Here is a 22,922-nt window from a genome sequence, read left to right as displayed (position 1 = left end):
TAAAAAAAAAAATCAATCTATGTCCATTACACAGAAATGATTTCCCTGTGTATTCCTCCCATGTATATATTCTCATTTAGGTGGGGAAAAAGAATGAATGAATGAATTTTTAAAAATTGAGTAATATAAAATCTACATTATAATATGTATTTCTCGAGATAGGTATATCACCATCTATTTTTGCTTCCGTTTAGTTTATCAGTACTTTTAAAGTTAGCCAAACCTTATGACTCTCCTGGAGGAGGTGAGGGCTGCCCTCGGAGAACTCACTGTCTTTTCCTAATATCCTTCTCTCGTCCTGCTCCCGTCCCCTGCTTTCTCGGTTCTCTTACTATTTCCCAAGCAGATTGGGATAACTGCTGAGCCAGACTTTCCCTTGGTTTGACCATGCTAATGGACAATCCTCTGTTATTCATGTCTGTAGTTGCCTCTTCCACCATCTGATATAGTCGTATCCCTTCTTGGTAAAATGCCCTCAATTCAGCCGGGTATGGGGTTTGGAATTTAATCTTTTCTTGCTTTAATATTCCTTTTGCTTCGGAATATACCTTTTCTGTAGGACCACCAGGGGATAATCATGATCGAAGTATATTAACTTCCTGTTCCAAAAAATCATCCTCTTACCACAGACCCTTCGTAGAATCTCCGCCTTGCTCTTGAATCAAAGGAATTTAAGTACTATTGAATGGGGCTTACTTTCTCAGTCTCCAGGAGGCCATGGGACGAGCGAACGATGTGCCCTCTCAATTTCAATCTCCATAGTCGAGGAAATCTCCAATGCTTCCTGCAGCAGCTTTTCTACAAGGTCTATCATCGACAATCCTTCTGCTCCTTCAGGAACATTATAAATCCTGATATATTTCCGTCGCGATCTTTCCTCCTGGTCAAGCAATTTACTTTCCTGTTGATTTAATATTTTTATCGTCTTATTTAGTATCTGTTCCATGTTTTGCACGCGATCTTCCACCTTCTCAATTTGAGTCTCTGCCACCGCTATTTTCTGATTGACGTTGGCGAGCCCTGACTTTATATCATTGAGTTGCTATTTTATATCTTTTTGGACTTCCCTTATCTCTTCCAGAATCTTCATCATATTTGCAGCTTTGCCTGCACAAGGCCCAGCGTCAGCTTCGCCGTCACGCTCACGTGTAGGAAAGCCGTGCGCTGCACCTCTCTCTTCCATAGGCTCCGCAGTGATGCTTTTTAATCTCCATTCTTTTTCCCCATTCTTGTCCCCCGTATCAATTCAGATATTTTCGAAAGATTTTATATTTGATGGATTAACGGGGCAAAATATGCGTTTTTCCAGAGGAGCTATTGATTTAAGTTACCATTCTGAATGATGACATCACCGGAACCCGCTCATTTATTTTTAATCTTATTTTAACTTAATTTCTTGCAATTTGTGAATAATTGTTTCATCTCTCTGCTGAGGCAATATACTAATCAAATGTGCCATTGCAATTGGGATGAAACCTTTGTTAATTACCAATTATTGCAAATCTGTCTTCCTAGTTATTTGGGCCCTTTCTGGCTTTCCTTGATCAACCGCTTAAAAATTTTTTTGCTACCTGCCTCTCCATCATCCCGGCAGTATATTCTAGTACCCCACCATCCTGCATTTGTAAATGAAGCTGTCCTACTCATCTCGATTGTACTTCTTCCTCATCTTAAATACATGTCCTCTGGTATTAGACATTTCTATCCTGCGAGAAAGGTACTGGGTGTGTAGATCATCATGTCTTGCATGATTTTACAAACTTTCAAATCTCCTCCACTGCTCCAGAGAAAACAGCCCCGGCGTGACCAATATCTCCTCATAACATTTGTCCTCCAAACCAGGCAAAATCCAGGTAAAACTCTACACCTTCTCAAAGTCTGCACATCCTTCCCATAATGAGGTGTTTAGAATTGAATGTAATGTAGCCTAACTGGAGTTTTATAAAGCTGTAACATAGCTTCAAGCTCAAGTCTTAACTAATGAAGGCAAGCATGCCATTCTTTTTCTGTACCACCCTTTCAGCCTTTGCAACCTCTTTTAGGGAGCTGTGGACCTGGGCCCCAAGATCCTTCAGTTAATCAACATTGTTAGGAGTCCTACCATTAACTGTACTTTCCCATTCCACTTGATCTTCTACAGTGCAGCACCTCATACTTAACTGGATTAAACTCCATCTGCAACTTCTCTACTTGTATTGGCAACCGATCAGTATACTGTTGTGTACATTTGTAATCTATGCTGTTCACAACACCACCAGTCTGTCATCTGCAAACTTGTTCATCTGCCCTTCCATATTTTCATCTAAATCAGCAAAGGTCTCAGTACAGATCCCTGTGGAACACCATGAGTCGCAAAACTCCATCCATATATGATCCATCCACCACTACCCTCTGATTTTTATGGATAAGCCAGTTTTGGATTCATTTAGCCAAGTCACTGTGTGTTTTAATTTTCTGGATGAGCCTATGAAGTGGAACCTTTTCAAATGCCTTACTGTTTTGTTTACCCTTACGAAAGCATTAGCTTACTACTATGAATTGAATCCTATTTGCTATGTTTTGCTCAACCAGAATTGGAGGTAATCTTTGGCAAGGATACTTATGCTAAATTCCAACCATCTTCTTGGATGTCGTCTGTTCTTTCAAGTTGCTGTTTCTAGCCAGTGTATGCTGAATCATTTGACAGGCTGGTAAAATTGGCCTCGCTGTTTTCATATACTTTTTCACTTTCATTTTTTAATACCCATTAAGTATAGCCAATGTTGTAATTAGGTATTTTCTTGCTGAAAGCCTTGTCAGTCCATTGCCTCAGGCTATGTCCAGGAGTGCCTCCTTTCATTCATTAAAAAAAGTATTCTATTGATTTCATGTTTTTTAAACCTTGTGTCGTATGTACAGTTAATGTCATTTACCCCAGTCAGAGCATGACACAATGCATGTTTGAGAAGAAAGTACTTTGATTTTAAGGAACAATGTATATTGTTCCATCACAGTTGATTGAAGATGATAAAAGAAATAAAGATGAGAAATATTTGTGTTCTTTTAATGTATCCAAGTCATAGCTATGTAAATGTTTGTTGTAGGTTTCTATCAAAAATGTATAAATAAATGATAACTTTGTGGAATTATCTTTTAAAATAACTTGGTCTTTAATTTTTCTTTATTCTTTAGTGACATTGCTTGTAGGCAAAAAGACATTGCCTTTTAGTTACGAATCACAACTCGCCTTACTATTGTCTTTCTGATGTCTGTTAATGGCTCTTGTATATTTTGAGTTTGTTTAATATAAAAGATGCCAAAGAGAAAGTTTATAAATACTTATTTCTATTTATTTTCTTTCTCGCTCTTTCCTCTATCCTTTGATTTTCTTGTTTGTTTGAAACCAGGGTTTGGTGGCACACTGATACTTGTTAAGGAGTTAGAGCATGTACTCCCTTAACTATACCAATGATAATGATTGTCATGTTCTTTGGGATAGCTGTAATGTGGGACAGAAATAATTTTTTTTGTATTAGAAAGCTAAGTATTTGCCTGCGTTCATTGGTGCTTTGAAATGTCAGAGATTATCTTGCATTCCAACACCCACTGGCTGCTGTTGTAAATAAATCCTTTGGTATATGTTTAATTGACTTCTAAAATGGATTCTGGCATCTGCTTCTACTATCAAGTGGCATAATCCAAGTTCTAATAACTCCTGAATAAATTTCTTAATTCCAGCAGTACTCTCTCCAATGAGCTGAAGTACTCCATTCCTCTTTGAATCATGGATAGTGTACATTGTAATATTTCCAAGGCAGCAATGTCTACTTTCAGAAACTGTAGCGTCCTTAATAACTTGCAGTATGTACTCTAGCCCATCTTGTGTGTCAAGGTGCATTATAACTTTACCCTCTGTCCTCCCACCCTGCTTCTTTGTTCAGACTGATTTTTAATGCACTTCTGTCATTTCAACTAGCCTTGCCACCTTACAAGAACTATGAATATGCATATCCTGTCACCATTGTTGCTCCCAAATATATACTGCTGAAATGTGCTGTCATTGAATTGTATCTGATCTCTTTACCAGCTGAATTTTGAAAACCACATCTATTCTCACTATTTACTTCCTGCTCATGAACAAGATAACTATAGACTTCAGTAGGACCTAGCGAAAAGCTTATTTACATAATTTTCCTTCAATAAAGCCACTTTGTACAGCACATCAGTAGATGTGAACTTCGCACTATTCAGGACGTTTACAAAGACAGGTGTGTAAAAAGTGCCCGGAGGATCGTTGGGGACCTGAGTCACCCCAACCACAAACTGTTCCAGCTGCTACCATCCGGGAAACAGTACCGCAGTGTTAAAGCTGGGACCAACAGGCTCCAGGACAGCTTCTTCCACCAGGCCATCAGACTGCTTAATTCATGCTTCCAATACTGTATTTCTAGGTTATATTGACTATCCTGTTGTATATAATTATAAATTTCAAAAATTGCACATTTAGATGGAGATGTCACATGGTATTTACTTGTGTATTTGAAGGATGTAAGTAATAAAGTCAATTCAAATTCAATTCAAAGCTGACTTTTAAAACTAGAATATAAGAGTTAGAGTAGGCCATTCAGCCTACCCCCTTACTCTAAATGTATCCTGAAGTCACATGGTGTGTTGGATTTTGTTATTCAAGAGCTCAAGCCATCAGATAACATTGAACCTCTATAAAACTTTGTTTAGACAACACTTGGAGTATTGTATTGTGTTCTGTTCTGTTCTGCTCACCTCATTATAAGGAGGATGCGGAAGCTTTAAAGAGTGTAGAGGTGATTTACCAGGTTGCTATCTCGATACATTTGGGTCATTTAGGAGCCTCTTAGATAGGCACACAGATGAAAGGAAAAGGGAGGGCTGTGAGGGGAGGGGGAAGATTGATCTTGGAGTAGGTTAAAAGGTTGGCACAATGTTGTGGGCCGAAGGGCTTGTATGGTGCTCTGTTCTATGTTTTCTATATTATATAGTATGGTATACCCAATGTTCCTGGAGTCAGTGCTTTTCAGGTTTGTTTAAGAACCTGATGGCAGTGGAAAAGAAGCTGTTGGTTGAACTTAGAGGTCTGGGTCTTCAGTGTCCTGTACCTTCTGTTAGCAGCGATAGAAGAAGGCATGGACTAGATACTGGGGATCAGTCCTGTGAGACATTGCCTCTTGTATATGACCTCAGTAGTGGAGAATACTCTCATAACAAAGACTACTATGCAGTTTGACCTCTTCATCACTTCTTGTGCCAACTTGCTGGCTTTCAGCAGCTTGTGTATGAGCACTAATGTTTATTTGAATATTAGTGTTATACTGTCTCTTACCATTTAACAAATACTCTGCTCTTTTCTGACTTTTCACCCACTTGATTTGTCAACTTCAATGACAAGAGTTTTACATTCTCCTCTCTACTTGCCATCCCAAACTAATTAATAATGTCAACAAGCTTGTAATTTTGTGTACTCCAAAAATTGAAATGGACCACATACACAGATCCACTTCATCTATTCTATACCATCTCAAAAGACTTAAGTTGGTCAAACATGGTATTCCTTGCATAAACATACTGGCTCTGTTCATTTGCTGTTGTTTTTCCAGTGCTGTTATTACATTCTTCATAATAGCTTCCAACATTTTCATTTGGTGTATTTTTTAAGTACAATAAATCTAGTTTTTTGCTGTGACTTTATCTTTTTAAATTGCAGTGTTTGGTGTTCTTGTGAAAGTTAAGGCTTTATAAGGCAAAGGTCAGAATGCACTTGGAGTATTGTGAGCAGTTATGGGCCCCTTATCTAAGAAGGGATCTGTTGGCATTGAAGAGGGTCCAGAGGAGGTGCTCTTTTTCCTTAGTATTTCAGATTTGTGATGCAACCTCATTTTCTTTGAAGTTTCTGTTGTACTTTGCTTCAACCCTCTTTTGAGAATTTTTCGTATTAATATACATTTGTTAATGTTTTCAGGTATCGGGATGGATACATGCGTTATTCCTTTAAGACATGGTGGTCTTTCTCTGGTTCAGACAACTGATTATTTTTATCCTATTGTTGACGATCCGTATATGATGGTAAGAGTACTTTAATATGCTTGTAAAATAACAGTAAAAGAATTTGTATAATTTATTGGACGATGCAAATTGATACTGTTTTTATGTAGATGGTGTTTTAATAAAATCCAAAGCCATATATTATTTAGATGACTTGTGCTTTTGCTTCAAGGTTTTCAATGCCCTAATTATGAACAGTTCTGTTGCACTGCTGTGCCCTTCAGAAGTTGGCCAATTCAAGCAACAGCGACCAACATTGAGGGTTCCCACTTGGAGTACATCTGTAACCTGTCTGGCCTCGGTGCTGCTTCTAAGTGGTGGTCAGCTGAGGGAGGGTGATTTCTTTGTCCTCTTCTGATTCGTTGCCATGAGACTAAGCAGAATCCTGCCTGGGCCAATTCAACTCTAAGCTAATGTGCAGTCACTAGGGATGGTGGTGGAGGGATTGGCATGTTATCTGAAAGATGTGGTTCTGTTTCTGGCTGTGCGCAGGTGTTTGGCTGCCTGCTCTGAGAACAACTTTCCAAAACTTTCTGTTAGCTGGGTTAAGTTGGCTGTGCTTGTGCTTAGAGCCCAATTCCTTAGTTTCAGCTAATTTATTCTTGAGCTTCATTAAAAGGTTTTAGTACAGTTGAGTGACTTTCTAAGTTATTTTGGAAGCATTTAAAGCTCAGAATGTTGCCAAGCATGTAAGTAAGGCAGGTGAGATGGCAGATTTTCCTTTCAGAAAGATGTTATAACAATCCCATGGCTTTACATTTGCCATTATTGATCCATTTGATTTAATATTCCAGTAACTGAACCTCATACTGTGACTAACTGCAGACTTTCCTGCTACTCTTCATTGTTAGTGTTCTTTGAACTAAGGTGCATTAATTAAAAATGTTGCTGCTTTTAGTGGAGAGAGAGAGTGCATTATTACAAACAATGTGGTAGTGATTTACTGTTCAGGCTTTAATTAGGTTTCAATCTGAAAGTTGCAATTTCTTATCTTTCTGAAAATTTGGGCTTTGGTTGATTATAGATCAGACCCTAAAGGTTCTTTGTCCTGCTTTCAGAGCTTGGAAATTCACTACTTATAGAAGGCTATAGTTCAAAGTCTCTCTCCCACTCGCAAACAGTGAGTAAAGGGCTTCTGTTTCCATTAGCTGAAGACCCCAGATTGAGAGGTCATTGTGTTGGGATAGATGCAGTCAACCATTTGTGAAAGGAAGGAGATGTTTCTTTAGAATCCCTGCCTCGGTGTTGCAGACACACTTCAAGACTGAGGTTAACAGATCATTTGAATTTCAAGACCTGGGAAATGGGCAGAAAAAAATGAATGTGTGGCACAGTATCAGCCACTATCTTGTTTGGCAGAGCAGGCTCAAGGGATCAAATAGCTTGTTATTTCTTGACTTCATTTTTATAGCAGGTGATTTTTCTCTTTGTTTGGGGGTTCTGTTTTAGATTGAAATTAGTCTTGTTCATTCTTTTCACTATTTTCCTTCAATATTCAAAAAAAAAAGTTAGGTTATTAATTGATTTTTTTCTCCCTTTGGTATTAAAATATTGGAGCAGGAACAAGTGCACTTGTAATGTAGGAGAAATTAGTGACAGTTCAGATGTAGCAAAAAGACTAGTGCTCTCTTGTCCAATTCTAAATGGTAATAAGATTCAGAAAGGAAACTTTGTGGACATGGAAAAGAGTACATTGTATGTCTACAGGGAACTGAGACGAAATTAGACTAATGAGATTGCTTTACTTGGAGCTGTCGTAGGCTATAGTTGGCTGTGCTTCCTGTGCTATTTGTTACTATAGCAGGTTTTTGGCTTATTGACTCCTTAGAGATGTACAGGTGTGTCAAGAAGATGTGTTTGGAGGTTCGAGAAGTTTTCCCTGAAGAGTTGCAAAATTTATTTCTCTCCTACAGCTTTGTGCTTGTTTCCTTGTGTTCCTTCTGTCCAAAAGCTGAGTAACCCACACAGTATCTGAATTGTGAAAGTGAAATCAATTCTCTGTAGCTTTGGGGCATTTACACACTGATTCTTTCCAAGTTGTAAATATTTCCCACCCACATTTGGATGAACCTAATGGGACAGAGTTGTTTCAGATGCCTGTTCTTGCTGCCTATCATGTATAGGGTTAATTGTTTTCAAATGAAACCATCTCAACACTGGAGCTTCTTCTTTAGAGGACCTTGTATGAATTGTTTATTTTGTAGTATTTGAATTCATTCCTTTGAAAGGTACATGATCATATTGAACTGTGCAGTTCTTTTAATGCTTGTATGTTTGTAATGTGTAGTCCATTACAATTTCCTTGCAACATGTGAAAAATTAATGACAAAACTGTTCATCAAGAGTCTGAGGCCTTAACAAACATTGAATTAGAATTTGAACACGACTGACCTTAAATTAATTTTAGGTATGCATATACATTAATTCCAATTAGAATTTGCATTAATATGCATTATAATATTTGGGTATGTTACTCGTTTTGAGATTTGAGCTACCTTCATAATTTTTTCTTGTGGGTGATTCCTTTAATTTCACTTTGCCTGTTTTCTGATCTTTGATATTTTCTTCTGTCCCCTCATCCTTTTTTGCAGGGTCGTATTGCTTGTGCCAATGTCTTAAGTGATCTTTATGCCATGGGTGTCACAGAGTGTGACAACATGTTGATGCTGCTTGGAGTCAGCAATAAAATGACAGATAAGGTAAGCCTGAACATTAACACACACATTCAAGTAATCTGAATAACATGCGTTTGTTAATGTGGGAATGTTCCACCCATTTCTAATGCCAGTACAATTGTAGATTTTCTAATGCCAGTACAATTGTAGATTTTCTATTAATGTTTTTTCTTTTGAATAGCTTCTTCAAAGTGTCAAGGGCATACAGTAATGTTCAAAAGTCCTAGGCACATGTAAAAAAAAAAAATCTGCTATTAGGTTGTTCCAAGCATCTTGAAGTACTTGGCACAGTTCTTCTGCAGACTTTGGCTGTCTTGTTTGCTTTTTGCTCTCGCTCGTGCTCGCTCTCGTGCTCGCTGTCTCTCCAGGTGATCCCAGACAGCCTCAATTATGTTGAGATCAGGGCTCTGTGGGGGCCATACCATCTGTTGTAGAACTCTTTGTTTTTCATTTTGCTGAAGATTATGACCTTGACTGTGTGTTTGGATCATCACCCTACTGCAGAATGTAGTTGGGACTAATCGGAGACTTCCCATGATGGATGAGAATCTGCTTGTACTTCTCAGCATTGAGGATTCCATTAATTCTGACCAGATCACCAACTCCATTGGCAGAAATACAGTCCCAAACAAGCAGGGAACCTCATCATGCTTCATTGTTGGCTGCAGACACTCATCCATGTAGCTCTCTCCAGCTTTTTTTTATGGATAAACTGCCTCCTGTTTGGGCCAAAAGTTTCAAATTTTGACACATCAGTGCAGAGCACTTGCTGCCATTGTTAGCATCCCACCTGTTTTTGTGTTTAGATGGGTCTCATAGTTTTGTTTCCACTTCGGAGGAATGGCCTTTTGACAGCAACTCTTCCATGAAGGCCACTTCTGACAAGATATCTCTGGACTGTAGAGGGGTGTACTTGGGCTTCTCTGAGTTCAGAGATGATAGTAATGCTGGACTTCTGATGTAGAAGGGATGTCAGTTTGATGTATGTCTCATCTGCTGCACTCAGTTTCCGTGGCTGCCCACTCATTTTCTGGTCTGTTTCCTTGTGCTTCTTCAGAGCTTGGACAGCACATTTTGAAACTCGTGTCTAGGGTGAAATTTCTGCTTGGGAGAGACCTTGCTGATGCAGAATGGCCACTTTGTCTTGTTGCCCTGCTCACTCTTGCCATGCTGATTTGAAGGTTAAACTGTTACATCTGCCATACGCTCATCTTTTAGTTTGGTTGTCCTTCACCCAGTTTGATTTCTCTACGTAAATCTGTTTCAGTTAATCAGTTCAGTTCAGTTCATTCCTGTTATTGATCATTAGTACCTGTTGGTTATCTTTGTTTAATCATGCACTGGGCTATTACTTAGTATGTTACTTTTTCTAATGAAATAAAAAAATTACTTTAACGTTTAATTTTTTGGAAAATGAAGTGTTTGGAAATCAAAAATTTGCTTTTTCTACTGACATGCTAATGCAAAAGACAATAAATGTCTAAAACAAAATTTATTTGTGTGTGTGTGTGTATGTATATATATATATATATATATATAATATATGTGTGTGTGTGTGTATATATGTGTATATGTATGTATGTGTCACTTTTAAGTATAATCAGTGCCGGATTATCGAAGGAACTGGATTACAGGTAGTCGGATTAATGATTTGCTTGCTTTATAGGTATTCAACAAACTGCAACTTCCTATTTAAATAGGAATCACTTATTTACTTACACACAGACACACACACAACCCCCCCCCCCCCCCGCATGCCTAAGACTTTTGGATGGTACTGTAGCTTTGCTAATCTACCAAAGAATTCTATGGAATACAACAAAGAAAATAACTATTCTTACATTTGTGTACAATGATTCCTGCCACTGTCTGTAAGGAGTTTTTACATTTTTCTCATGGCAGCATGGGTTTCCTCTGGGTACTCCAGTTTCCTTCAACAGTCCAAAGATGTACTGGTTAATTGGTCATTGTAAATTGTCTTATGATTAAGTTGGGGTTAAATAGGTGGTTCCTGGGAGGTGTGGGTGGAGGGGCCAGAAGGCCCTATTCCATGCTGTATCTCAAAAATTAAAAATTCTGGGAAGTTGCAGTTTGTTGAATGTCTGTAAAGCAAGCAAATCACTAATCCGACTACCTGTAATCCGGTTCCTTCGATAATCTGGCACTGATTATGCTTAATGTGATCCTTCTGTAATTTGGCTTTTTCACTAATCCGACACTCCTCAGCTCCCAATGGTACTGGATTAGTGAAGGTCGACCTGTACTTCTCTCAGCAGTTGGAAATGTGGATCACTTCCCACATCTACATCCTTGGGCAAGGTAGACTGATGAAATTCTCCCATGACCTTCAGTGTGCTTGCACAGCCTTTTGTTCAAGAAAAAGGTTATCTGAAGATCAAGACCATGAATCTGGCACTAAAATGGGGTGTATTTGGCAATGTGACCTCTGACCTTGCACATCCTTGGATCCTGATTACCTACAGCAGCCATCTTGCAAGCTAACATCAGTGCTGTCTCCACAAAGTGTTCCAAAATCACTGGAAGGATAAATAAAATGATTCTCCTTTCCTTCTTTCCTCACCCAGAGTACCAGTCCCAGTACTTGACATCTTAATCACACTCACTTGTGTTCAGCAGTCATGCTTCTTGAAACACATAATTTAAAATGTTAAAGGAAGAGATTCCTGGATGAACAGAGGGGGGAAAAAACAGATATATGCTTATAACCTGCTTGGAAAATATGCAGCATTCCCACTGACTTTTGGGATTCCCTGGCTTATAAGCGCTCAAAATGAAAGAACGTGGGATTGAGAGCCTTGCGTCCTGTTTAATGGGTACACAAGTAATCCGGTGTAAATGTTAGGTCTGCAGCACTTCACAAGCTCTCCACCTACTTGCCTTATCAAGAATTTCCTACCAAATGTATGAAAGAGAGCAATTTCCATGTTAGCCTCAGTAGCCACCTAAAAACTCAGCAGTGGATTGGAAGCAAGTCATCTTTGAATATGTGAAACTGTGGAAGATCATTTTCCCAGTATTTTCTGTTTATATAAACTGTGTTTTGCTGAGTTCTTGCACCATAAAATGTGATACCACAATTAAGGCATATTGGATCCAAGGAGATGTGGTAGATAAAATTCAAAATTAGCTTAACCGGAGAAGGCACTGCCCAGAAGAAAGCAATGGCAAACCACTTCTGTAGAAAAATTTACCAGAACAGTCATGGTCATAGAAAGAGCATAATTGCCCACGTCATATGACACAGCACAAAACGAATGATATAAGACAGTGGCAGAGGGGTGTATTTCTACTGAAGGTTGATGACCAGTGGTGTTCTGCATGGACCAGTGGATTGATTAGTTTTTAGGTGCCACAAAAATGTTGCAGTTGTGTATAGTGAGGAAAGTAGTTAAAGGATTCAGCAGACGTAGGCCAGATGGAAATGTAGGCAGAGAAGTGGTGGATGGTGTCTAATCCCAACAAGTGTGCAATGTTGAGCTTTTTGGAGGGTCTGATTTAAAAGGCTAGTGTACAGTAAATGGCTGAACTCTTGATAAATGGAGAATGAATTTAGTTATGTCTATTACTCTCTGAAAGTGGCAGCACAAGCAGAGGGGGTGCTAAAGAAAGTGAAAGGCATACTTCATCAGTTGGGATGTTGACTCTAAAAGTTGGAAAGTCGTGTTGCAACTGCATAAAATTTTAGTTGGACCACATTTAAGCTGCACTTATCAGGTACATGAACTGATAGGGAATGGAGGAATATTGAATCTATTCAGGCAAGTGGAAATAGTTTGGATTGGGATTGTGGATGGCACATGGAATGAAGGGCTTGTTTCTGTGCTATACTGTTCTATGTACTCTCTCAATTCAGATAGTACAGTGTCACTTTCACGTCGGAAAACACTTGCATGTGATTGAAGTGGTAGGAAAGTACCATTAGAGTTGGTAGAGCAGTCCAGCAATTACCTGACTCTGAGTATGAAATTACAGTGTACTGTTCATAGGTCAAGTAGAGATGGAGAATTTTCCCAAACAAGGCTACTGATTCCAGGTCTCCTTGTACTCACCTAAGCATATTTTGGTCAGCACACAGCAAGTTTATTTGGATGCAGGTGATGTCGGGTACAAATTCAGTCCACGTGGAAAATCAACTTGCTACAATGATAGAAATGCTACATCCAATCACTTTCATCAACTTGAGGTCAAGTTTTAATTATTATAAAACTGATGTAATTATATATAATTGTCTATAGAGTATGTTGCTATTTTTTTGGCTAAGAGTGAAACTTCAGCACAGTACAGGTCAGTAGTAGTAGTCACATAAGTAGAAAGAGGGATGAGCTCCTGCAAAGTAAATTTTGGAAGTTGGGCAGAATGTTCAAAAGGAATTGGTTGAGATGGGCACAGTTGCAACATTGAAGGCATTTGGATAGGTACTGTACATTGGAGAGGAAAGGCCTAGAGGGTTATGGCCTCAGATTGGGACCTGGGACGTAGCAGGGCGGTTGCTGTGGTCACATAGACCAGCTGGGCCAAAGGATAATGTCAGGATTACCCCTCTGTATCATGTGCCAGTGGGGGTAGCAATAAAAGGATAAGACAGGTTAATATGTGACTAACTTGATGGTGCTGAAAAGAGGACTTCAGGTAGTTAGACTATAGGACACATGAGTGGAGTTAGGCTGTTCCGCCCATCGAGTCTCCTCCATCATTCCATCATGGCTGATTTATTATTATCCCTCTCAATCCCGTTCTCCTACCTTCTCCACATAACATTTGATGCCCTGACTGACTAGGAACCTATCAGCCTCTGCTTTAATGACTTTTGACTTCTCCTCCACTTCTGGTGTCACTTCTGGAATAGGCAGGACCTATCGTTGAAGGCAGGCAAATGGCTTTGTCTCTATGGACTTTAATTAAGATATTTGGCAAGGTCCCTCATGGTTGGCTGGTCTAGGAATTGTAGATACATGGGATCCAAGGTGTGTTGGCTGGCCAGATCCAAAATTGGTTGTTGATTGGAGTTAGAGTGTATATGTGGAACCACAGGGATCGGTGCTGGGACCCTTGATATTAATTTATTTTTATTTATTCATGGCTTGGATATGAAGTAGATGCTATGAAAGTTAGTTTTGGTGAGGTAATGAGGGAGATTGGCTAAAGCTACAGCAGGATATAGATCAGAGGGAATTTAATTCCAACAAGTGGCAGTGCATTTTGTGAAGTCAGGTAATGTAGGGAATGTGCAGTAAATACTCGTTAAGGAATGCTGATCAACACAGAGACCTTTGTTCTCTTCCATCGTTCTCTAAAGCAGTGGTCCCCAACCTCTGGGCCGCGGACTGATACATTGTTGCGAAGAATGCAGTGGTGCAGCGGTAGTTGGAACGCACCCAGCACACCTTTAAGAAAAAAACCGTAATAAACAAGTATTCAGCTTTTTTCTTAAAGATGTGCTGGGTGCGTTCCAACTACCGCTGCACCACTGCATTCTTCAGGGCAGTGTATCGGTCCGCGGCCCGGAGGTTGGGGACCACTGTTCTAAGGGTAGATGGGCTGAAGGGCCCGTTGATGTGTTTTACAACTCAGTGAAGCTATGACTGTGAATGCAGTGCTGGAAATAAAATGACTTGAACAGTTAATTTAGATAATCCTAGCATGGATCCTTGTAGGTTGCATACAGTTTGTTACTTTCCATTTGCACCACAAGGAAGATCATGGTTATTTGGTATTTTCATTGAAGGTTAATCAACTAATGGAGCCCTTTTAAAATCTTAAGACCCATCAAGTTCAGGCAGAATAAAACAATTGAAAACAGCTGTTTTCAATTAGTTTGATTGTCAGAATCAATGAATACACATTGGGCAACAGTAGGAGCTGTTTGAGATTATTTGATTCATGTATTGTAATGAGAGGTTATCCAACCTCTGATTTTGATAGTCAGCTACTGGTTCCATGTTCTGAACTGGTAATAAACATTTTGTATGTCCTGAAAGATTGTTTCAAGAAATAGTAGTGTGTTTGACATCTTAAAATTTGTAAAGTGTCTTGCATTTGATGCGTTTTAAGCAGTAATCCAATGGCTTTCATTCTGGATGAGTTTGAATTCTTTCACAGCATGATGTGAAATTGAATAACATCTGATAATTATTAGGGTAGGCTCCAGAGAGTGATAAAAGCTGTCAGTGGTGTCTTCTCAGCTGGTTCAATATTACCTTGCAGAGCTGGGAACTTGACGCCCGGCCGAGTGTGATATGCAGTTGACTTCAGTCTGACATTGAATGGTAAAACATATTATTATCCTGAGGGACTCTTGCACGTTGCATGCCAGTGTTGCTCATATTGTTAGTATGTATCACATAGTTATGTAGTGAGATTTATAAGATAACTAGTGCACTTAATTTTAACAGAAACTATCTTATGAAAATATTCAAATAATTTTTGTCTGTTTTGTGCATAGGAGCGGGACAAAGTAATGCCACTAATAATACAGGGTTTTAAAGATGCAGCAGATGAAGCAGGTACATCAGTTACTGGTGGGCAAACGGTACTAAACCCTTGGATCATTTTAGGAGGTGTGGCCACTACAGTCTGTCAACCGAATGAATTCATCATGTAAGTGTATTCCTTTATTTAATGATTGCAACATCCGTTTAAGATGGCGCTGCTGAACAAATGTGGCAGCTTATTGGTATGGTAGTAAGGCAAGAAATTCGGCTTAAAGCATCAGTAAAAACACGTTTTTTGAGGTAAATTGTGTTTAAATTATCGTCGCAAGCAATGGCAAGGTGAGTTTGGGGCGGGGGGGGGGGTGTGAGCCAGGTTGGTGTGTTGCAGAATCAATGCAGATGGAGTGAGCCATTGGGGGAGAAGTCAGGGTCGTGGAGTTCTGAACCTGTACAACTGGCCTGAGTGTGAGGTTGGATCGCTCTGGGTGCCAAGAGGAGAATCTGGTGTAGATGAGTTCCGATGCCTGTACAACTAGCCTGGGTGCAAGGTTGAATTGCTCTGGATGCTGAGCTGATTTGAAGAGTGGGTTCAGGCTGGGTGGTGGAATCTGGGCCTGGAGCAAGTCCTGGGCAATGTGGTCTAGGCTCTGAGCCCTTCGCAGCAGCTAGGTCCTAGCGCGAGGCACAATCTGCTGTTTAGACAATTTAAACGCCAGTGCAGTTTGGAGGTAAGAGCTGATTTTGCTTGCTGTCTGTGGTGTTCACTGCTCTCTCCAGGGCACTGGAGCATTTTGCTGTTCTGTTCTGTTTGGTCAATTTAAATTCCGGCCTAGATGGACTGGAAAAAAAACAGTGCCAGGATCTGAGGCGAGAACCAATTTTGCTAGCTGTGTGTGATGGTCCTCTCTCCATAGTGCTGAGGCTATGGAGACTGCCCCGGCTGCTGTGCTTCATATCCACTATTATGATAAACTGATAGGCGAGGCTTTGGGTCTACTCTGGGCTGTTCCAGGGCTCAGATCTGAGGACTAAATTTGGTTTGAAAATTAGCTTGCCTCAATTGTTTGCATGATTTGTGTTTTATTTTCCCTTTCTTTTCTGCATTGGGTGTTTGTTTTTATTCCTTAATTGGATTGTTTCAGGATTTTTGCTTTGTAGGGAAACAAATCTCAAGGTTGTATATACATTCTTTGACTTGTAAAACTCTGACCATATAGTGGATAAGGGAAAGCATTTTATGCTGGGTAGAAAAGTTTATGCTCTTGAAGTAACTTTTTAACTTAATCCCTAATTTGAGGTTGGCTACATCCTTAAAATAACAGACCAGTTCAATGAATTTGCAGTGAAACCATATGAGTTGGTATTTTCACTCCAGACTTAAAATTTACTAATTTATGCAACTCATAACCCAGAACATATTTTTCAGTTATTTCAAGTGGCTTTACTTCAAATCAGATTCAGACAATTCATCATTGTAGAAATTTCCCAAAAAATTCACTAGATATTTTGCATTATCATACCTTTATACCTATTGAATCTACAAAAATCACTTGTGACGATAATAGTACTTGGCATTGTGGATGAAACCCCATGGTGGTACTTTCCGCCTTGAGTATTGTTTACTCGAAATGCAATCCCTTTTATTAATAAGAGAAGAAAATTTTGATTTGACTAAAATTCACATTTTACCGATCCAGAGTCAGTTTGGGAGACTGTGAATATTGAATAGTAGATGGACCACTGAGTTGAAGGTGATTTGGCAATTTTAATTTGCTAGCGTTGCTTGTTTAATTGTATATGTATTTATGCGTGTGTTTATAGAAGTATAGGGCATAGAATTTTTCAGATGTACTGAATTTAATCCTTTGGAAACTTTGGTGTTGTCAGATTGAATATTTGAGGTACTCACATAATATTGCATTGATTTTTTTTTTGACAGTGATCAACAGAAAAAGACTCATGTCTAAGTGGAAACAGATTTCTTCAATTACAAATATAAAACAAAATAATTGATTGCATAAGTATTCACCCTCCACCCCCCCTTAATATGACACACTAAATCATCACTTGTGCAGCCAGTTGGTTTCAGAAATAACTTAGTTTAGTTAAATTTAGATCTGTTCTTGAGGACCTGTCTGCAGTCAAGGTGTTTCAATTGATTGTAGTAAAAATACGCCTGTATCTGAAAGGTCCACCTATTGGTGAGGTGTATCCTGGCAAAAACTATACCATGAAGACAAAAGAATACTCCAGGCAACTCCACGAAAAAGTTATTGAAAAGCACAAGTCAGGAGATGGATACAAGAAAATTTCCAAGTCACCAAATATCCCTTGGAATACATTTATGTCAGACATCAAGAAATGGAAGGAAAATGGCACAGCTGTAATTCTGCCTAGAGCAGGCTGTCCTCAAAAACTGAGTGATTGTGCAAGAAGGGGACCAGTGAGGGAGGTCACCAAGTGACTCATGACAACTCTGGAGGAGTTACAAGCTTCAGTGGCTGAGATGGGAGAGACTGTGCATATAACAACTGTTGCCCAGTTACTTCACCTATGGCAGCTTTATGGGAGAGCGGCAAAGAGAAAGTCGCTGCTGGAAAAAAAACACCTCATCTGAAATCTGGGCTAGAATTTACCTGGAAGTTCTATGGTCTGATGAAACCAAAATTGGGCTTTTTGGCCATCAGACTAAACAACTTTTTTTTTGCGTAATCCAAACACTGCATGTCATGAAAATGCACCATCCCTACCATGAAGCATGGTGGTGGCTGTATATGCTGTAGAGATGCATTGATTGCAGCAGGCTGACTGAATGCAGCCAAATACAGGGAAATCCTGGAGGAAAACCTAATGCAGACTCCAAGAGAACTGCGACTTGGGAGAAGATTTGGTTTCCAGCAAGACAATGACCCCAAACATAAAGCCAAAGCTACACAGGAATGGCTTTAAAAACAACAAACTTAATGTCCTGGAGTAGCAACATCAGATTTCAGACTTCAATCCAATTGAGAATTTGTGGCTGGATTTGAAAAGGGCTGTTCACTCACGATTCCCATGCAATCTGACAGAGCTTGAGCAGTTTTGTAAAGAATGGGGGGAAAACTTGCAGATGTGCAAAGCAGAGACCTATCCACACAGACTCAAGGCTGTAGTTGCTGCCAAAGGTGCATCAACTAAATACAGACTTGAAGAAGGTGAATACTTGTGCATTCAATTATTTTGTGTTTTATATTTGTAATTAATTTAAATCACTTTGTGGAGATCTGTTTTTGCTTTGCCATGAAAGAATCTTTTTCTATTGATAGGTGTGAGAAAGACCAAGTTAAATCCGCTGTGATTCAATGTTGTAAAGCAATAAAACGTGAACATTTCCCGGGGGGTGGGGGGGGAGGTGTGTGAATGCTTTTGATAGGCACTGTAGAAGCAGAATTAAGCCACTCGGCCCATCAAGTCTGCTCCACCATTCCGTCATGGCTGGTTTATTATCCTTCTCAGCCCTATTCTCGTGCTTTCTCCCTGTAACCTATGGCGCCCTGACTAACCAAAAACTTATCAACTTCCACTTTAAATATACTCAAATGACTTGTCCGCCACAGCCATCTGTGGCAGTGAATTTCATTGATTAACCATCCTCTGGTTTTTTTTTTGTAATATAACTTTTATTGAGTTTTCAAAAAGAATACATGAAGAGATCAAATCTACCCTCCCCCCCCCATATATATAGTCCTACCTAAAAAGAAAGAAGAGAGAAAAAAAAAGAGCCGCCTGGGTATTGGAAGGTTTCCACATGCTCCATGGGATTCAAAATAAATTTGGTATAATTATTCGTTACTTTCCCCAAGGGACCAAGATCTTTATCGGAGCACTTAAATATGCCATCCTATCTTTTGTAAATAAGGGCGCCAAATATTCAAAAATGTTACATATTTATCTTTTATAAGTAATTTTTTCAAGTGGAATAGAACTAGCCATTTCATTATTCCAACGATCCATACTTAAATACAAATCAGATTTCCAAGTAACTGCTATAGTCTTCTTAGCTACTGCCAATGCAATTTTTATAAATTCTTTCTGATATTTATTCAATTTAAGTTTCGGCTTAATCCCTTCAATATCACCTAATAGAAATAATACAGGGTTATGTGGAAGTTGAGTTCTAGTAATTTGTTCCAATAAGACTCTTAAATTTATCCAAAAGGGTTGAATTTTAAAACAAGACCAAGTAGAATGTAAGAAAGTACCAATTTCTTGATTACACCGAAAGCATTTATCGGATAGATTTGAATTTAATCTATTTATTTTTTGTGGTGTAATATATAATTGGTGTAAAAAATTATATTGTACTAATCTAAGTCGAACGTTTATTGTATTTGTCATACTGTCAAGACAGAGTCTTGACCAATTTGTTTCATCAATATTAATATTCAGATCTGTTTCCCATTTTTGCTTTGACTTATGGGTTCCTTGTTTAATTGTCTGTTCTTGAATCAAATTATACATACAAGAAATAAATTTTTTTAATTTTCCCTTTTTGAATTAAAATTTCAATTTCATTAGGTTTTGGCAAAAACATTGTTTGACCCAGCTTACCTTTTAAGTAAGCCCTTAATTGAAGGTAACAAAAGAAAGTATTATTTGATATTTTATATTTATCCTTTAATTGTTCAAATGACATCAATATACCTCGTTCATAACAATCTCCTATAAATTTAATCCCTTTTTGGTACCAATTATATAAAAGTTGATTGTCCATTGTAAAAGGAATAAGTCTGTTTTGGAACAAAGGTCTCCTTGCTAATAGAGATTTCTGTGTTTCATTATCAACATTTATCTTATTCCATAGATCAATCAAATGTGTTAATATAGGAGATTCTTTCTTTTCCCGTATCGATTTAGATTCCCATTTATATATAAAATCTTCAGGTCTATTTTCTCCTATCTTGTCTAATTCTATTTTAATCCATGCTGGTTTTCGATCATCGAAGAAAGATGCAATAAATCTAAGTTGGTTTGCTTTATAATAGTTCTTAAATTTTGGAAGTTGTAACCCTCCTAACCCAAATTTACATGTCAATTTTTTCAATGATATTCTTGACATTTTACCTTTCCAAAGAAATTTTCTCACACATTTATTTAACTCTTGAAAAAATTTATGTGGCAATTGTATTGGTAATGTTTGAAACAAATACTGTAATCTAGGAAATATATTCATTTTTACAACATTGACTCTACCTACTAATGTTATTGGTAATTTCCATTTGTCAAAATCTTCTTGAATTTTTTTCAATAGTGGTAAATAATTAAATTTATATAAATTCTTTACATCATTATCAAGTCTTATACCTAAATACTTTATACCATTTACCGGCCATCTAAATTGGGTTACTAATCGACATTGACTATAGTCTCCTTTAGTAAGAGGTAAAATTTCACTTTTATCCCAATTTATTTTGTAACCTGATACCTTCCCATATTCATCCAATCTAGAAGATAATTTATGTAACGAATGTTGTGAGTTTGTTAAGTAGATCAAAACATCATCGGCAAAAAGATTAATTTTATATTCTTCCTGATCAACTCTAAAACCCATAATATCTGGATCAATTCTGATTAGTTCTGCTAATGGCTCTATCGCCAGTACAAATAAAGCAGGTGATAATGGACAACCTTGAGTAGTTGACCTTTTTAACTGGAATGGTGTTGAAATTTGAGTATTTGTCACTACTTTAGTATTAGGGTTAGTATTTAAAGTTTTAATCCAGTTTATAAAAGATGTTCCTAACCCATATTTTTCTAATACTTTAAATAAAAAATCCCATTCTAATCTATCAAATGCTTTTTCTGCATCCAAGGCTACTACTATACTCTTCTCGTCCCTTTTTTGTCCCAAATGAATTATACTGAGTAGCCGGGTTACATTATCTGCCAATTGTCTATTTTTAATAAATCCTGTTTGATCCATATGTATTAATTTTGGTAAATATTTAGATAATCTATTTGATAAAATTTTTGCTATTATTTTATAATCCGTATTCAATAAAGAAATAGGCCTGTATGATGTTGGTTTCATAGCATCTCTGTCTTTTTTTGGCAATACTATTACAATCGCTGTTGAAAAAGATTCTGGGAGTTTATGTGTTTTTTCTGCTTGACGTATTAGTTCCATAAAGAGAGGAAATAATAAATCTTTAAATTTTTTTATAAAATTCAGGTGGAAAACCATCTTCTCCTGGAGATTTATTACTTTGGAGTGATCCTAAAGCTTCTTCAACTTCTTTTAATGTAAAAGGCATATCTAATCCCTTCTGTTCTTCCAAATTCAATTTTGGAAGAGATACTTGTGATAAAAACCTTTCTATCTCATTAACATCATTTTGAGATTCTGATATAATTCAGAATAGAAATTTTTAAAGGTTTCATTTATTTCAAGAGGTTTATAAGATATTTTATTTGCCCTTGTTCTAATTGCATTTATTGTTTTGGAAGCTTGTTCTGTTTTCAACTGCCAGGCAAGAATTTTATGTGCTCTCTCACCTAACTCATAATACCTTTGTTTAGTTCTTATAATTGCTTTTTCCATTCTATATGTCTGAAGCGTATTATATTGTAACTTCTTATTGGCAAGTTGCCTTCGTTTTTCTTCTGACATGTATCTTTGAGATTCTTTTTCTAATTTTTAATCTTTTTCCAATTGATCTAGTTCTGCCATATATTCTTTCTTAATTTTAGACGTATAACTTATTATCTGGCCCCTAAGATATGCTTTCATCTCATCCCATAATATAAATTTATCATCCACTGAATGAAAATTTGTATCCAAAAAAAATTGAATCTGCTTTTTCATAAAATCACAAAAATCTTGACGTTTTAATAACGTTGAATTAAATCTCCATCTATAAGCCACTTCTTCCTTATCAGCCATTATTATTGTCATTAATAAAGGAGAATGATCTGATAATATTCTTGCTTTATATTCCATATTTTTTCACTCTGTGTTGAATATGCATTGATAATAGAAAAAAATCTATCCTTGAATAAGTTTTATGTCTATGAGAATAGAACGAATAGTCTCTTTCTTTAGGATTGATTCTTCTCCATATATCAATCAAATTTAAATTTTTCATCAATGATAAAGTTAAATTTACTACCTTCGATTTTATAACAGCCTTGGTTGATCTATCTAAGACTGGGTCTAAGCAAAAGTTAAAGTCTCCTCCAATTAATATTTTTTCATGTGCATCCGCCAAATTCAAAAAAGCTTCTTGTATGAATTTTGCATCATTTTCGTTTGGTGCATAAGTATTCATAAAAGTCCATAGTTCAGAAAAAAGTTGACAATGTATAATCACATATCTCCCTGCAGAATCAGTTATTACATTTTGTATTCTAATTGGTAACGTTTTATTGATCAAAATTGCTACTCCCCTCGCTTTTGAATTAAATGAAGCCGCAACACCACTACCCACCCAATCTCTCTTTAGTTTCTGATGTTCTGTTTCTGTTAGGTGCGTTTCCTGTAAAAAAGCTAAATCTATCTTCATTTTTTTTAATATGTGTTAAGATTCTTTTTCTTTTCACTGGTCCATTAAGCCCGTTAACATTAAAACTCAAAAAATTCAATAAATTAGTCATTATTCTTAACAAAGTTACTCCAATCTAAAACATTACTTATCTTCTCAACTCTCATAGATCCTTGGGGAATCTCTTTAAACTTCACCATGTTGCTATGTGTTTCCCT

At 37.6% G+C, this 22,922-nt stretch overlaps 1 protein-coding gene across 4 annotated transcripts in view; it reads left to right on the top strand.

Annotated features, from left to right (window-relative positions):
• Positions 1 to 22,922, top strand: part of sephs1 (selenophosphate synthetase 1) — a 73,186-nt gene that overhangs the window by 26,889 nt on the left and 23,375 nt on the right. For all 4 annotated transcript variants that reach the window (XM_063072628.1, XM_063072626.1, XM_063072627.1 and 1 more), the window contains 3 exons: positions 5,975 to 6,078; positions 8,649 to 8,756; positions 15,196 to 15,350. In XM_063072628.1, coding sequence (XP_062928698.1) covers positions 5,975 to 6,078; positions 8,649 to 8,756; positions 15,196 to 15,350 — 367 coding nt within the window. The remainder of the gene's footprint in view (positions 1 to 5,974; positions 6,079 to 8,648; positions 8,757 to 15,195; positions 15,351 to 22,922) is intronic.

Source organism: Mobula hypostoma, chromosome 20 (assembly GCF_963921235.1).
Source record: "Mobula hypostoma chromosome 20, sMobHyp1.1, whole genome shotgun sequence".
Taxonomy (NCBI): Eukaryota; Metazoa; Chordata; class Chondrichthyes; order Myliobatiformes; family Myliobatidae; genus Mobula; species Mobula hypostoma.
The sequence above is the reverse complement of the archived record's forward strand: the minus strand, read 5'-3'. Positions and strand labels throughout refer to the sequence as shown.